The sequence below is a fragment of the Oncorhynchus mykiss genome, chromosome 7, assembly GCF_057628025.1.
Source record: "Oncorhynchus mykiss isolate SJ-2025 chromosome 7, ASM5762802v1, whole genome shotgun sequence".
NCBI lineage: Eukaryota > Metazoa > Chordata > Actinopteri > Salmoniformes > Salmonidae > Oncorhynchus > Oncorhynchus mykiss.
The window spans coordinates 32,708,620-32,726,107 of NC_143028.1; the positions used below are offsets into that span (position 1 = coordinate 32,708,620).

The 17,488-nt window shown below is 43.1% G+C and overlaps 1 protein-coding gene across 2 annotated transcripts in view; it reads right to left on the minus strand.

Annotated features, from left to right (window-relative positions):
- LOC110527714 (copine-5) overlaps window positions 1-17,488 on the minus strand; it is a 192,855-nt gene that overhangs the window by 44,803 nt on the left and 130,564 nt on the right. For both annotated transcript variants that reach the window (XM_036983207.2, XM_036983206.2), the window contains 2 exons: window positions 4,550-4,591; window positions 3,310-3,385 (listed from right to left, as the gene is read on the minus strand). In XM_036983207.2, the coding sequence (XP_036839102.1) occupies window positions 3,310-3,385; window positions 4,550-4,591 (118 nt within the window). The remainder of the gene's footprint in view (window positions 1-3,309; window positions 3,386-4,549; window positions 4,592-17,488) is intronic.

A 17,488-nucleotide genomic window follows, 5' to 3' on the forward strand; every position in this document is an offset into this window, starting at 1 on the left:
AATAGTTGAAGTACAGAGGGGAAGACAAATTAACATATATATGGGTTGTATTTACAACGGTGTTTGTGCTTCACTGGATATGTTTTAGATTTCTTTGTGGGTCTGCGTAATCTGAGGGGGAAAAAATCAAAAATAAACATCCCTTTTTCAGGACCCTGTCTTTCAAAGATAATTCGTAAAAAATCCAAATAACTTCACAGATCTTCATTGTAAAGGGTTCAAACACTGTTTTCCATGCTTGTTCAATGAACCATAAACAATTAATGAACATGCACCTGTGGCACGGTCGTTAAGACACTAACAAATTACAGACGGTAGGCAATTAAGGTCACAGTTTTGAAAACTTAGGACACAAAAGAGTCCTTTCTACTGACTCTGAAAAACACCAAAAGAAAGATGCCTAGGGTCCCTGCTCGTCTGCGTGAATGTGCCTTAGGCATGCTGCAAGGAGGCATGAGGACTGCAGATGTGGCCAGGGCAATAAATTGCAATGTCCATACTGTGAGACGCCTAAGACAGCGCTACAGGGAGACAGGATGGACTGCCGATTGTCGTCGCAGTGGCAGACCACGTGTAACAACACCTGGACAGGATCGGTACATCCGAACATCACACCTGCGGGACAGGTACAGGATGGCAACAACAACAACTGCCCGAGTTACACCAGGAATGCACAATCCTTCCATCAGTGCTCAGACTGTCCACAATAGGCTGAGAGAGGCTGGACTGAGGGCTTGTAGGCCTGTTGTAAAGGCAGGTCCTCACCAGACATCACCGGCAACAATGTCGCCTATGGGCACAAACCCACCGTCGCTGGACCAGACAGGACTGGCAAAAAGTGCTCTTCACTGACGAGTCGCGAGTTTTGTCTCAGCAGTGGTGATGGTCGGATTTGCGTTTATCGTCGAAGGAATGAGCGTTACACCGAGACCTGTACTCTGGAGCGGGATCGATTTGGAGGTGAAGGGTCCGTCATGGTTTGGGGCGGTGTGCCACAGCATCATCAGACTGAGCTTGTTGTCATTGCAGGCAATCTCAACGCTGTGCATTACAGGGAAGACATCCTCCTCCCTCATGTGGTACCCTTCCTGCAGGCTCATCCTGACGAACCTCCAGCATGACAATGCCACCAGCCATACTGCCCGTTCTGTGCATGATATCCCGCAAGACAGGGATGTCAGTGTTCTGCCATGGCCAGCGAAGAGCCCAGATCTCAATCCCATTGAGCACATCTGGGACCTATTGGATCGGAGGGTGAGGGCTAGGGCCAGTCCCCCCAGAAATGTCCGGGAACTTGCAGGTGCCTTGGTGGAAGAGTGGGGTAACATCTCACAGCAAGAACTGGCAAATCTGCTGCAGTCCATGAGGAGAAGATGCATTGCAGTACTTAATGCAGCTGGTGGCCACACCAGATACTGACTGTTACTTTTTTTGACCCCCCTTTGTTCAGTGACACATTATTCAATTTCTGTTAGTCATATGTCTGTGGAACTTGTTCAGTTTATGTCTCAGTTGTTGAATCTTGTTATGTTCATACAAATATTTACACGTTAAGTTTGAAAATAAACACAGTTGACAGTGAGGGGACGTTTCTTGTTTTGTTGAGTTTGTCTCTCTAATCTGGTCATACATTTGGCAGGAGGTTAGGAAGCGCAGCTCGGTTTCCACCTATTTTTTTGGGCAGCGTGCGCATAGCCTGTCTTCTCTTGAGAGCCGGGTCTGCCTACGGCGACCTTTCTCAATAGCAAGGCTATCCTCACTGAGTCTGTACAAAGTCAAAACTTTCGTTAATTTTGGGTCAGTCACAGTGGTCAGGTATTCTGCCACTGTATACTCTCTGTTTAGGGACAAATAACATTCCAGTTTTGCTCTGTCTTTCCAATGTGTCAAGTAATTATCTTTTAGTAATTCTTATGATTTGGTTGGGTCTAAATGTGCTGCAGGACTCTTCTCTAGGTTCATCTCTCTGTAGGTGATGGCTTTGTTATGGAAGGTTTGAGAACTGCTTCCTTCTAGGTGGTTGTAGAATTTGATGGCTCTTTTCTGGATTTTGATAATTAGCAGGTATCGTCCTAATTCTGCTCTGCATGCATTATTTGGTGTTTTACGTTGTGCACATTGTACTGTATGTTCCTTTTGATGGCGTAGAAGGCCCTTATTGCCTTGTCTCACAGATCGTTCACGTCTCGATGGAATTTGTATTTGTGTTCCTGGTAACTGGACCTTTATGGAACCCCATTATTGTTGTCTTACAGAGATTCACTGTTGAATCTGTGCAGAAGATCTAAGTGCTACTGTAGGCAAGATTTTAGCCTACTGCTCGCACGCGCACACACACACACACACACACACACACACACACACACACACACACACACACACACACACACACACACACACACACACACACACACACACACACACACACACACACACACACACACACAGTCTTAAACAAAGAGAATTATGAATGCATGGAATAAATCTCTGCTGACGTTATACGATGCGGAGATGGTTTCTCTATATTCCTGACAGAACAGAACTGTGTGTGTGTGTGTGTGTGTGTGTTTGCACGTGTGCGTTCGTTCGTGTGTGTCGGGAGGGACCAGAGGGATCAGAGAGGAGCATTCATTAGTTCTACTGCAAAATAAACACATAAACAAGAATAGAGCAGTATGACCGAGGGTGAGGACGGGGGAGGAGGAGTGGGGGGCGGAGGGGTGATAGAGGAGGAGAGTTGTGATGCAGTAAGGGTATTGGAATATTTGTCACGCTTGTCTTTGAACTACCTGCATGCATAGAGTCCCTTCAAAAACACGTGTTAGGTATTAGAGGACTTTCCAGATGCATTCCTAACGCAACGGTCATCGGATAAGGTAAGACTTTCTATACACATTCCTAATTGCTCAAGAACTCTAATGCTTGAGGACAACAGCAACATTGGTTTCCCAGTCAATTAGTCATTGATTTAGACCAGAGGCGTAAAGAAAAGGCAGCATGGATGAAAACAACAGACACTTTGTCTGTGATCCTGGAGGACTGAAGTTGAGGAGTTTTAGTTTGCATCCCAAATGGCACCCTATTCCCTATTTAGTGCACTACTTTAATCCTATGGGCCCTGGTTAAAAGGAGTGCACTATAGGGAATAAGATGTCATTAGTTATCACCCAACCTTGCCCAGGTCCCCCTTGCAAAAGAGGACATCAGGGGTATTATTCTTGTTAAATAAAATACATTTGGGACGCAACCCGAAACTTTTTGACCCCCTAACAGAAGCTATATGATGAAATAAATGAAAGAAAAGCTCACCTCATAGACATTGAACTGGCTCTGGCCTCGAGCCAGCTCCCGGTAACTAGTGGTGAACTCGCCTATGAAGTCATGGCTGACAGAGAGATGAGAGAGGAGAAAAGACAGGAGAGGAGAGAGGAGAGAGCAGGTGGAGGGAGGATGGGGAGAAGAGAGAACACAGGAGAGAGAAGGTGGAGGGAGGACGGGGAGAAGAGAGAACACAGGAGAGAGAAGGTGGAGGGAGGACGGGGAGAAGAGAGAACACAGGAGAGAGAAGGTGGAGGGAGGACGGGGAGAAGAGAGAACACAGGAGAGAGAAGGTGGAGGGAGGACGGGGAGAAGAGAGAACACAGGAGAGAGAAGGTGGAGTGAGGACGGGGAGAAGAGAGAACACAGGAGAGAGAAGGTGGAGTGAGGACGGGGAGAAGAGAGAACACAGGAGAGAGAAGGTGGAGGGAGGACGGGGAGAAGAGAGAATACAGGAGAGAGAAGGTGGAGGGAGGACGGGGAGAAGCCGGAAGACATCCGTAATTTCAATAACATAATCGACACGTCTTTGTTTCACCCTTTGAGCTAGTGAAAGTTATAGGATAAACATGGCTATATTACATTCAGGTTCCTCTGGACCGATAATAAACTCTTAGTGAAACATACACTGAGTATAAATAACATTAAGAACAGGTGAATTCAGGTGAAAGCTATGATCCCTCATTGATGTCACTTGTTAAATACACTTCAGTCAGTGTAGATAAAGGGGGAGGAGACAGTTTAAAGAAGGCTTTCTAAAGCCGTGAGACACAGATTATGTATTTGTGCCATTCAGAGGGTGACAAAACAAATGATGTGCCTTTTGAATGGGGTACGTGCCAGGCGCACCGGTTTGGGTCAAGAACTGAAACGCTGCTGGGTTTTTCACGCTCAACAGTTTCCGTGTGTATCAAGAAGGGTCCACCACCCAAAGGACATCCAGCCAACTTGACACAACCGTGGGAAGCATTGGAGTCAACATGGGCCAGCATCCCTGTGGAACACTTCCGACACCTTGTAGAGTCCATGCCCCAATGAATTGAGGCTTTTCTGAGGGCGAAAGAGGGGGTGCAACTCAATATTGGGAAGGTGTTCAGTGTATACTCAGTGTAATACAATGACTACTAAAGACAAAATCAACATTGTGAATCCATGAGAACACACATTGATTACAAACTGTTGGCTCAAACTCCTTCTCCTCCTAATCTATCCGACCATCACCTGCACTCACCTGCCATCTCGGTCCCAGTCGTACACCTCTATCTTGATCGTTCTGAAACGACAGGAAACACACGCCAACAGACGGATGTTACTGAAGCACCCTTTGCTCAAGGTTGTCATAGACCAGAGAGTCAAACATGGGGCTTCACTTTACAGACTGGTAAAATCAATATCTGCATTGTGAAAACACACCCATTACAGATGTTCGGCAATCTTACAGCACCTATCTATGGCTCATGGGTGTAACACACGAGGGACATGGTGGAAATCTAACAATGAATCCCCATCTGTCCAGTGTTACAAGTAATACATAGAGCTGTTGTAGGCTATTGAACTTTAGCTGTTGGTCATTATTTATGAAGTAATTAGTGTAGTGGAGTGTCTTGCTTGAGTGGTCAGATATGCTTTGGATGGGTGTCCTAAGAACCTCTTAGAAAACACAAATGCACGCACACAAACACACAGTCTGAGTAATTGGGTTCGAGCTGCTTAAGATTTCCGCTGTGGATTGACTCATCAGTCAAAGCTGAAAAGAGGAACATGTCCTGAGGCAAGCGTTGTGATTGTGTGTGTGTGTGTGTGTGTGTGTGTGTTTGTTCCGCACGGCTTTAAACAAACATCAAACAAGACAGAGAGGAACGATTGCTACAGCCTTTTCTTAAAGGTCCAATGCAACTGTTTTTGATCTCAATATCAAATCACGTCCAGGTAAGAAGGAACCTTACTGTGATTGTTTTCAATTAAAATGGTCAAGAAGACACAAAAATAGCTTCTTAGCAAAGAGACATTTCTCAAGCAAGAATTTTGATAGGACTGTCTGGGAGTGGTCTGAGTGGGGAGGGGAAAACTGAAAACTAGCTGTTATTGGCAGAGATGTTTGGAACTCTCTTTCTTATTGGTCTATTAACTAATTTGCCATTTGGTGATGTCACCGGGCAGGCCAAAACACCATCCAACCAAAACAGGCTGATATTTCAGCGGGTATTTTCAAACAGCTAAAAGGGCATTATCATAATCATTACAGTATTATTCCAACCTCATAGTGTGGGAATATATACTGTATAAAACACAGGAAATCACATTTTTGACTGCAAGGGGCCTTTAATGAGGAGCAGTAACATTTACATTTGAGTCATTTAGCACCTGCTCTTATCCAGAGCAATTTACAGTAGTGAGAGCATACACATTTGTACTTTTTTTTCTCAATCTAGTCCCCATGGGAATCGAACCCACAACCCTGGCGTTGCAAGCACCATGCTCTACCAACTAAGCCGCACGCACGCAGATCAGGTTGCCGAAGCACCTGCCCTTTTTCCCTCCTATGAGAAAAGTGCCCTTTCAGATTGGTGTTTTTTTATTTTTATGATTCAACTTTTATTTCACTCGTAGTCTATTTTCTCTCTTATTATTTAAATGAATTACAAACCAGATTATTTCTCAATTTTTGAATCTTGTAGATTCTGCCCTCACATGAGCGCGGCACTGCACTCGACCTGCTGGCAGAAGCTACCGCTGCCGAACAGTAGTGTAGCAGTGGCTCCCTTTAAAGTTGCATATGTAATCTCACAGTCAGGAACATATGAAAGGCTTCAACGGGACTGTTTCTTACTGGGCCTAAAAGCAAGATGCCAGCAGCAGAACAAACGCCAATCACCGGTAAATACCAGTTAGATTGTTTCGACAGCATAGCTAACTAGCTAGCTAGCTGATTTACGTAATATACATTCACCATGATAAATTGATAGCGCACCCCTCTTCGCCGGCTCTTTGAGCAGTAGGCTAAAATCTTGCTTACAGTGGGGTGAGTGTGACTTTGCAGAAAATAAAGGCCTCCAAATGTCTTTGTACGGCCCTGCCTCACCTCACCAACAAGGTCATTAGTTAGTTTTCACTGAGGCTTTTCAAGACCCTAATAAACAAACAAGCCTCCTTGACAATAACACTCAGGAAGCCACGTCTCTACAGCTCCATGCTGTGTAATTTCAAGGCTGGGTGATTACATTTTTCATAATAAACTAACAGATTATGAAAGGGGCAAGTCGTGAGGATTTTATTTTATTCATGCTTTATTTAACCAGATGAGTCCCATTGCAGATGATTTATCCAGTCCACTAAAATATCTATATGTCAACATACAGTATCTGATCAAATCAAATTGATTTATAAACCCCTTCTTACACCAGCTGATATCTCAAAGTGCTGTACAGAAACCCAGCCTAAAACCCCAAACAGCAAGCAACGCAGGTGTAGAAGCACGGTGGCTAGGAAAAACTCCCTAGAAATGCCAGAACCTAGGAAGAAACCTAGAGAGAAACCAGGCTATGAGGGGTGGCCAGTCCTCTTCTGGCTGTTCTGGGTGGAGATTATAACAGAACATGGCCAAGATGTTCAAATGTTCATAGATGACCAGCATGGTCAAATAATAATAATCATCACAGTGGATGTCGAAGGTGCAACAGGTCAGCACCTCAGGAGTAAATGTCAGTTGGCTTTTCATAGCCGATCATTCAGAGTATATCTACTGCTCCTGCTGTCTCTAGAGAGTTGAAAACAGCAGGTCCAGGACAAGGTAGCACGTCCGGTGAACAGGTCAGGGTTCCATTGCCGCAGGCAGAAAAGTTGAAACTAGAGCAGCAGCACGGCCAGTCAAACGTTTGGACACAACTACAGTACTCATTCCAAGGTTTTTCTTTATTTGTACTACATTGTAGAACATAGTGAAGACATCATAACTATGAAATAACACCTATGGAATCATGTGGTAACCAAAAAGGGGTTAAACAAATCAAAATACATCTTCGATTTGAGATTTTCCAATTTACTTTGATGACAACTTTGCACACTCTTGGCATTCCAGCTTCACCTGGAATGCTTTTCCAACAGTCTTTCCACATATGCTGAGCACTTGTTGACTGAACTCATCCCAAACCATCTCAATTGTGTTGAGGTCTGGTGATTGTGGAGGCCAGGTCATCTGAGGCAGGACTCCATCACTCTCCTTCTTGGTCAAATGGCCCTTACACAGCCTGGAGGTGTGTTGGGTCATTGTTCACTAAGCGCAAACCAGATGGGATGGCGTATCGCTGCAGAATGCTGTGGTAGCCATGCTGGTTAAGTGTGCCTTGAATTCAAAATAAATCACAGACAGTGTCACCAGCAATGCACCCCCCACACCTCCTCCATGGTTCATGTTGGGAACCACACATGCAGAGATCATCCGTTCACCTAATCTGTGTCTCACAGACATGGTGGTAGGAACCAAAAATCTCTAATTCAGACCAAAGGACAGATTTCCACTGGTCTAATGTCCATTGCTCGTGTTTCTTGGCCCAAGTAAGTCTCTTCTTCTTATAGGTGTCCTTTAGCAGTGGTTTCTTTGCAGCTATTTGACCACGAAGGCCTGATTCAAGCAGTCTCCTCTGAACAGTTGATGTTGAGATGTGTCTGTTACTTGAACTCTGAAGCATTTATTTGAGCTGCAATATCTGAGGTGCAGTTAACACTCATGAACAGCAGCAGAGGTAACTCTGGGTCTTCCTTTCCTGTGGCTGTCTTTATGAGAGCCAGTTTCATAACGCTTGATGGTTTTTGCGACTGCATTTGAAGAAACTTTCAAAGTTCTTGAAATGTACCGAATTGAGTGGCCTTCATGTCTTAATGAAATGACGGACTGTCGCATCTCTTTGCTTATTTGAGCTGTTCTTGCCATAATATGGACTTGGTATTTTACCAAATAGGGCTGTCTTCTGTATACCACCCCTACCTTGCCACAATACAACTGATTGGCTCAAATGCAAGGCACACCTGTTAACTAAAATGCATTCATGGAGCTGGTTGAGAGGATGCCAAGAGTGTGCAAAGCTGTCATCAAGGCAAAGGGTGGCTACCTTGAAGAATCTCACATATAACATCTATTTTGATTTGTTTAACACTTTTTTGGTTACTCCATGATTCCATATGTGTTATTTCATAGATTTGACGTCTTCACTATTATTCTACAATGTAGGAAATAGTAAAACAAATTATCAAAAACCCTGGAATGAGCAGGTGTGTCTGAACCCATGACTGGTACTGTACATCTAATCCAACATTCTCCACAAGCATGTGTAATGGATTTGAAAAATGTAAATATATTTTTGCTTTATTTTAATACATTTTCATCTATGACTGTTAGGAACTCTGAGATAAAGTTTCACACTGGCATCGTTGCAAGAAACGTAACGGTAGAATCAGGGCCTATGGCTTGTTGCTGATATTTTCAAAAGAGGAAGGATCAACTTACATCTATGAGAAGGAAAAATTCTGAGCTAAACCGCAGCGAATGCAAATTTGCTCAGGTTAAAAATACCTGCCGTCACATTTTCCCAAAAGCAGATGACAAATCGATGATGGGGGGTGACAAACGCGATGCCGTTGAGAGTTTTTTTTGCAGACTTATAAAACTTTAGAAGCATCGCTTCATCCTTCTCTCGTTTTTAATCTTTCTCTCTCCTTTCCTCGTCTCGCCCCTCTCCCCTTTCTCCCCCAGCCCCCACTAAACACAGTTGAGATTCTAACTAAGAGACATCAGAGCCAAAAAGTGGCACAGCTAAAATACTTCCCTCTCCGTCTTTCTCTCTCTCCCTCCTCCTTCCCACCCTTCCTCTGCCTTCTCTCCCCATTTCCACATCAACCCACTATAAAATGAAGTTAGACATCAGAGATGTTTTCTGCCGCTAAGAAAAAAGGCTACATCTAACATATTACGTTCCTCCCTCGCTCCCTGCATCTCTCTCCCTCCCTCCTCTCTTCTACCTGTAGTGGCAGTATCTTCAGGGTTGTGAGCCTTTTCCCCAGAGGATCTATCAACTAAGAAGTGTGTGTGTGTGTGTGTTTATACAACGGGTTTGTCTAATCCTGAATGCTGATTGGTTAAAACGGCATTCCAACAGGTGTCTATTCCACAAGTTACCACCGACTAAATATATATACACATTTTATTTGTCATATGCGCTGAATACAACAGTGAAATTCTTACTTACAAGCCCTTAACCAACAATGCAGTTTTAAGAAAAATAAGTGTTAAAGTAAAAAATTAAAATAACAAATAATTAAAGAGCATCGGTACAGAGTCAATGTGCGGGGGCACAGGTTAGTCGAGGTAATTGAGGTAATATGTACATGTAGGTAGAGTTAAAGTGACTATGCATAGATACTAAACAGAGTAGCAGCAGCATAAAAGAGGGTGGGGGGGAGACAATGCAAATAGTCATTTGATTAGCTCTTCAGGAGTCTTATGGCTTGGGGGTAGAAGCTGTTAAGCCTTTTCGACCTTGACTTGGTGCTCCGGTATCGCTTTCCGTGCGGTAGCAAAGAGAACAGTCTATGACTAGGGTGGATTTGACCATTTTTAGGGCCTTCCTCTGACACCGCCTGGTATAGAGGTCCTGGATTGCAGTTTGATCTGGATGCGTAATCCACTGTCTCATCATCCCAGCCAAGCACTTTATAAAATTGATCTCCACTATAAAAAGCAGCTAGACATTATCTCACATTTCTTTTAGACTAACATTTCGTTTTCAACAGAGGAGATTTGTATAAATCTTGCTGTCTGTCTCTCTGATATTTGCAACATTGTTTGAATATTCAAATTCAGTCTCCAGCCGTCCCATAGTAATGAACTTGTCGGAAGTCGGAACGAGACAGACAGGTAGGAAGCGTTTCTCAGCCAGTTGAAATCATGAATCAGCTTGCAGAATTCTTATGGATGTACAGTGGGGAGAACAAGTATTTGATACATTGCGGATTTTGCAGGTTTTCCTACTTACAAAGCATGTAGAGGTCTGTAATTTTCATCATAGGTACACTTCAACTGTGAGAGATGGATTCTAAAACAAAAATCCAGAAAATCACATTGTATATGATTTTTAAGTAATTAATTTGCATTTTATTGCATGACATAAGTATTTGATCACCTACCAACGAGTAAGAATTCCGGCTCTCACAGACCTGTTAGTTTTTCGTAAGAATCCCTCCTGTTCTCCACTCATTACCTGTGTTAACTGCACCTGTTTGAACTCGTTACCTGTATAAATGATACCTGTCCACACACTCAATCAAACAGACTCCAAAATCTCCACAATGGCCAAGACCAGAGAGCTGTGTAAGGACATCAGGGATAATATTGTAGACCTGCACAAGGCTGGGATGGGCTACAGGACAATAGGCAAGCAGCTTGGTGAGAAGGCAACAACTGTTGGCGCAATTATTCGAAAATGGAAGAAGTTCAAGATGACGGTCAATCACCCTCGGTCTGGGGCTCCATGCAAGATCCCACCTCGTGGGGCATCAATGATCATGAGGAAGGTGAGGGATCAGCCCAGAACTACACGGCAGGACCTGGTCGATGACCTGAATAGAGCTGGGACCACAGTCTTAAAGAAAACTATTAGTAACACACTACACCGTCATGGATTAAAATCCTACAGCGCACGCAAGGTCCCACTGCTCAAGCCAGCGCATGTCCATGCCCGTCTGAAGTTTGCCAATGACTATCTGGATGATCCAGAGGAGGAATAGGAGAAGGTCATGTAGTCTGATGAGACAAAAATAGAGCTTTTTGGTCTAAACTCCACTCGCTGTGTTTGGAGGAAGAAGAAGGATGAGTACAACCCCAAGAACACCATCCCAACCGATACATGGGGCCATGTATCGCGAGATCTTGACCAACAACCTCCTTCCCTCAGTAAGAGCATTAAAGATGGGTCGTGGCTGGGTCTTCCAGCATGACAATGACCCGAAACACACAACAAGGGCAACTAAGGAGTAGCTTCGTAAGAAGCATCTCAAGGTCCTGGAGTTGCCTAGCCAGTCTCCAGACCTGAACCCAATAGAAAATCCTTGGAGGGAGCTGAAAGTCCATATTGCCCAGCGACAGCCCCAAAACCTGAAGGATCTGGAGAAGGTCTGTATGGAGGAGTGGGCCAAGGAGTGCTGCAGTGTGTGCAAACCTGGTCAAGAACTACAGGAAACGTATGATCTCTGTAATTGCAAACAAAGGTTTCTGTATCAAATATAACGTTTGGCTTTTCTGATGTATCAAATACTTATGTCATGCAATAAAATGCTAATGAATTACTTAAAAATCATACAATGTGATTTTCTGGATTTTTGTTTTAGATCCCGTCTCTCACAGTTGAAGTGTACCTATGATAAAAAAATAACAGACCTCTACATGTTTTGTAAGTAGGAAAACCTGCAAAATCGCAGTGTATTAAATACTTGTTCTCCCCACTGTATATACAAAGAAATGTCAATTGAAAAAAGGTCAAACGAAACAAAGTGCAGCTTGTCTTTCCAGCTTCAGTTTGAAGTGATTGTGTTAGCCGTGTTGTCGGCTAGCTCCTCTGAACAACAGTGCCCTGATGAGAGAGAACATTTTCTATGCTAGGCGAAATCGCGCCTCATTAGCTCATTGTTATGGATGTATCCCAAAAAATGTAACTTGAAAACAGCTTAAACAAATGCCAATGCAGCTACTTTTCTGTTATTCTGGCTGCACTTTTTGACGTGTCTGTAAGTTAGCTGTAGTTGGCTAGGTAGCAAGCAAGGGATAAGAACGTTGCCAGCCAGTATGACAATGGAACATTTAGAACAAACGACTGGTTGATGATGATTCAGATCCTACATAAATTTGTTAATAGTACCTTTTCCCTAAATCAGCTGACCCAGTGTTTTTATTTAAATGTAAAAAAAAAAAAAAATATGATTGAAAAAGAACAACTATTTACAACAAAACCAAAACAGATTTGATATGTTTTTCTTTTCAGAAGGCACAGAAGTGAAAGTGTTTTATGTCACCAGCCCCGAAACAAAACACTGTACTATAATATAACCGGACGAAGTCCTCTACGAATGTCCTTTACGAATGTCCTTTACGAATGTGGTTTGTAATGGTTGTTTTGATAAGTCTCGACAATCCTGTGACACGTTTTTAATTGACGCTGTAAGCAATTAGCATTGGAATAAATCATTTATGCATTATGTATTATTGACTTTGTCTCAGGCCTAACAACACCCGTGCGTGCCTATATATCCTTCAAACATCGGCTTCTCGTGCATCATCACTTACGCGCGTGCGCGTGTGTGTGTGCGTTCATGCACGTGTGTTATGTCGGGTAGGAACATGAAAGACACCATGCCCTGCAGGCCCTATCAATCATTCTCTCTTTGACTGTCCGCCAAGCAGTAACAGGTCAGGAGAAAAAAAGGTTCCAAAAGGGTTCTGTGGCTATCCCCATTAGGAGAACCCTGGTTGGTTTCAGGTAGAACCCTTTTGGGATCCAGGTGGAACCAAAAAGGGTTATTCAAAGGATTCTCCTATGGAGACAGCCAAAGAATCCTTTTAGATTCTAGATTATTTTTCTATGAGTGTACTCCAGACCAAACATACAGTAACGCAAGACAGGATGTCTTCATCTGTTGCTGTCTAGTGAGTCATGTCTTCCCAGCGAAATCATGCTTTTAAAAACCCTCACGTTGTCTCTCTAATAAACCAATCTTCCAAGTGGGGTTCCTAACATCATTTAAGACGATGATTCAAATAGGCATATGTCTCCTTCACTAATAACCTAAACACACCCCACGAGAGATCACAAGAATGAGTACATGAGCTGCTACGCTTGTGAAAAACAACACCACCACTTCAGCCCTAATTTCGTGGCTCTGTTTGCGATCTTCCCCAGCCTGGGAAGAAATAGTTGCTTTGACTCGGACAGACTCATATAGACTACCATGCTAATGAGGAAGACAGTCCTGGGATGGAATGTCCTCTGAAGCATATAGACAGCGTAGGCCGGACTGACAAAATTCACCACATCCCGACTGACAAAATTCACCACATCCCCATTTCCGCTCCTTTCCTCTCATCCCCCCCTTCCCAGGACACTCAAGGAGAGGACAGGGTACATCTACATGCTATATTAATAAATGAGTCTGTCGTTTGTGTGGTGTCTGATTCTCTGTCTACAAATCACAGCCGGTTTGTACTTGTCATTTACGATATGGATTGATGCTAAATAAGATGAACATAGCCACGAGATATAAACCACACAACATACACATTATACTGAACATACCACCTACACATGCATGCGTGCACACACACACACACCCACACAAACCCAGTGTGTATCCGGTTGGCTGTTCTCTGCTCTGGGCTTTGTGATATCTCATGACACATGTAGTGTTTCCAGGTCTGCCCCTGTCAGATCCTATTTCACTCACACTGAGGCGGAGTGTGTGTGTACGCGCATGTGTGTTCGTGTGTGTGTGTATGCATGTGTGTGTGCATGCACGTGTGTCCATGCTAAAGTGTCTGTGTTTGTGCGTGTGTGTATTTTTGTTTTTGTGTGTGTTTGTGTATTAGAGAGAGGCAGAGAGGCATTCTAGGAAAGGCTCTCCTGTAACACATCTCAATCCCCCATGTCTGATTGATTCTGACAGGGTGATGACCTCACTATGTCTGATGTTTGATTTGTCGGCTGACACTCAGTGACCACGACCTGTTTACCCACACTCCTTTGGGGCACCCCCAATAAATTTGTATCTAGACACAGAGAAAAACCTGGGAATGATATTTGGATTTATTTCTGCAGAATTTGGGTGTAGTAATTTGTCACAGAAGGCTAAGCAACTCAGCTTTTTCTGAGCAGAGAGAGAGAGAGAAACGGGGGAAGGAGAGAGAGAGAGAACGAGAGAGCGAGGGTGAGCGAGAGAAGGCAGGGAAGGAGGCTATTGGGAAATCCTGCTTTGACCTGTACAGAGCAAGTAGCATCCAACATGTATGGTCTTTAAAAAATCCAGTTTCTCATTTCTCTCTCGCTTTCTTATTCTTCCTTCTCTTTCTCTATAGTCGACCCATGTTTAAGTCCTCCTCCGCCCTCCTTTTCTTTCTGTCTTCCTCCCTCTCTATCTAAACTCCTCTCTCTCTGTTGTTCTTATGTCTTACATCAGCCATATATCTGAAGTGCATTTTGCTATATCACCGTCTCATCTCTTAAAGCTAGAATCCAGCCTAGTGGTTAGAGCGTTGGGCCCGTCTTTCATTTTTTTGGGTTGTGATTGGCAGGTACCTGGTGACCCACCTGATGGGGGCGGACCTCAACAATATCGTCAAGTGTCAGAACCTGACGGACGACCACGTTCAGTTCCTCATATACCAGATCCTCCGGGGTCTCAAGGTAGGCCTGTGTGTGTGTGTGTTTTCATAGGTGCAGGTATAGGTTGTCATAGGTACTGGTATAGGTTGTCATAGGTACTGTATGCAGTTTAAATATTTGTCTGTTTTGCAGTATATCCATTCAGCAGACATCATCCACAGAGTAAGTTACATCAAACTTACAGTGTATGTCAACATTTTGGACACACCTACTAGGTTTTTCTTGATTTTACTATTTTCTACATTGTAGAATAATAGTGAAGACATCAAAACTATAAAATAACACATGAACTCATGTAGTAACAAAAAAGTGTTAAATCAAAACCTATTTTATATTTTGAGATTCTTCAAAGTAGCCACCCTTTGCCTTGATGCCAGCTTTGCACACTTGGCATTCTCTCAACCAGCTTCACCTGGAATGCTTTTTCCAACACTTGTTGGCTGCTTTTTGGTTGGAGCGTTGGGCCAGTAACCGAAAGGCTTCTAGATCGAATCCCCGAGCTGACAAGGTAAAAATTTGTCATTCTACCCCTGAGCAAGACAGCTAACCCATTAAAAGACAGTTAACCCATTAAGGCAGCTACCCGCACCTCTCTGATTCAGAGGGGTTGGGTTAAATGCGGAAGACACATTTCAGTTGTAGAGCTGAGTAGGTATCCCCCTTTCCCTTAGTTGCTACATTCATTTAATTTCTAAATTAATGATATATACCCATTGATTCTTGAAGAATATAACTTATATATGCCTCATGAGCTAAGTTCAACAGTCGTACCCCATCAGAACCCAAAATATAAGCTTGCTTTACTCAAATGTTTGCAAACAATGTAAATGTGAACAAACACTGTATAGCCTCAAAACTAGAAGTGTGATATCATGGATGAACAGTCCATGTAACCATTGCTCTGTCTATGAATTTTAGAGTGGTTACATTTCTCCAGGCCTATTCCTCAGCTTTTTACCTAAACAGAAGTGGGGTATCCGCTTTGTCATTGTTTTAATGAAGGATTCTAGCTTTAAGTGGTCATAGGGCCTATCTTACGTCCTAACGGTCTTAGGGCCTATCGTCTCCAGCTTACTGTTTCAGGGGGCTTTATAGTGGTAAGTGGACCCTGACAGAACGACATGTGGAGATTACCATGTGATTATGTTGACTGTTAACACTGTGGCTAACGGCTTATCCCCGAGACCAGGCCATTCAGGGCAAAAATCATAACCAGACCTCCTCTTTAAACACTGATTTCAGCCTAAGAGTCTGTCGTTGTTAAATAAAAACTTGAGTAAAGATTCCGTTTGGTTTAAAATTCGTTGACTGCTATTTTGCTTCTTGAAATTTATTTCAACTTTTAATCACTGTCCATCCACAAACACAACATTTTATGGACATTAGAGTGTACATGGCTAAGAGAAATGTACTGTAGACGTTAATTACCTGTCAAAGTTAAAGTGACCAGGAAGTAAGAAGCAGAACATTTGGAGTAGCGACACACCACTGTGTTTTATACTTTAAAAAAAAAAAACACTTTTTTTTACCAACTCCTGGAGCTGACATTAGCAGGCTAGCTCGATTACCTGGCTGTCACTGTCAAAGCTTGTCTCACATCGTGGTTGTTTCCTGTAGATCACTGTTTCTGATATCTGAGTATAAGCACGTCAGACTTCAGTCGTCTCCTCGGTCTACACTACTGGCTTAAATCCTGCTGTTCCTCGATGGATTTGGAGATCATTGACAATTTTGACAAAATCTGGGTGAGGCCCAAGTTTTGGATGGCTTGCATCCAAATAGGACAGGGGAAAGTGTTCTCTCGGCTAACATCGAGGAGGCTCTTACAAAACATTGACCAAAAAAAACTCTGCCTATTTCACGTCGTCGACATTTGGTGTATAATTTCACTGCAAGGAAATGCTTCATTCTGCAGGAGTTAATATTAAGGCTGTGAAAGGTTATAGACCTACAGTCAGTGTCCAGATTTCAGGTTTCACTTAACCCACCTGAACAATAGGCTACCATTCCCTTCACGTGCCATGAGCCTATTTGAAGTTCAGCTCTTGTGACTGTCGAATGTGTATAGTGCATAATACTGCTATCATCCCCTGTTAACGCTTCACCAAATCCTTCCCAAAAAATGACTTTTACTCTTTTATTTTCAACTCTCCATTTCGCAGCTTTTCCCTTATTGAATTATACTCCGACATTGTCCTTTTTGCCTCCATGGATCGACGTGAACTTTTTCTGCCCAAAAAGGATTTGGTGACCCTCTGAAAAGAAATCACACCGGACAGGTGAGGTAATTATGGACAAAGATACCTCTATTAATTCAGTTTTTAATGGAGCGGCAGGGTAGCCTAGTGGTTAGAGCATTGGACTAGTAATCAAAAGGTTGCAAGTTCAAATCCCCGAGCTGGCAAGGTACAAATCTGTCGTTCTGCCCCTGAACAAAGCAGTTAAACCACTGTTCCTAAGCCGTCAATGAAAATAAGAATTTGTTCTTACCTGAAAAATATTTCTACTTATTTAAATTCCGCCAGAAATAAGATAATGGTCTTCATTAGAAACCTCGTACCTACTGGCACTCTGGTTGGATGCCACAGTCCAATCGACATTAGATGACGCATATGGAAATAAATATATTTATGAAGAGATAGAATATCATCCCGAATGAGAGTAGAAAAAACCTTCTGCCGTTCCCATGTTCAATGCCAGTGCAAAATCAAATATACGTAAACATCACGCAGAAAGGCCAAGGACTGTAA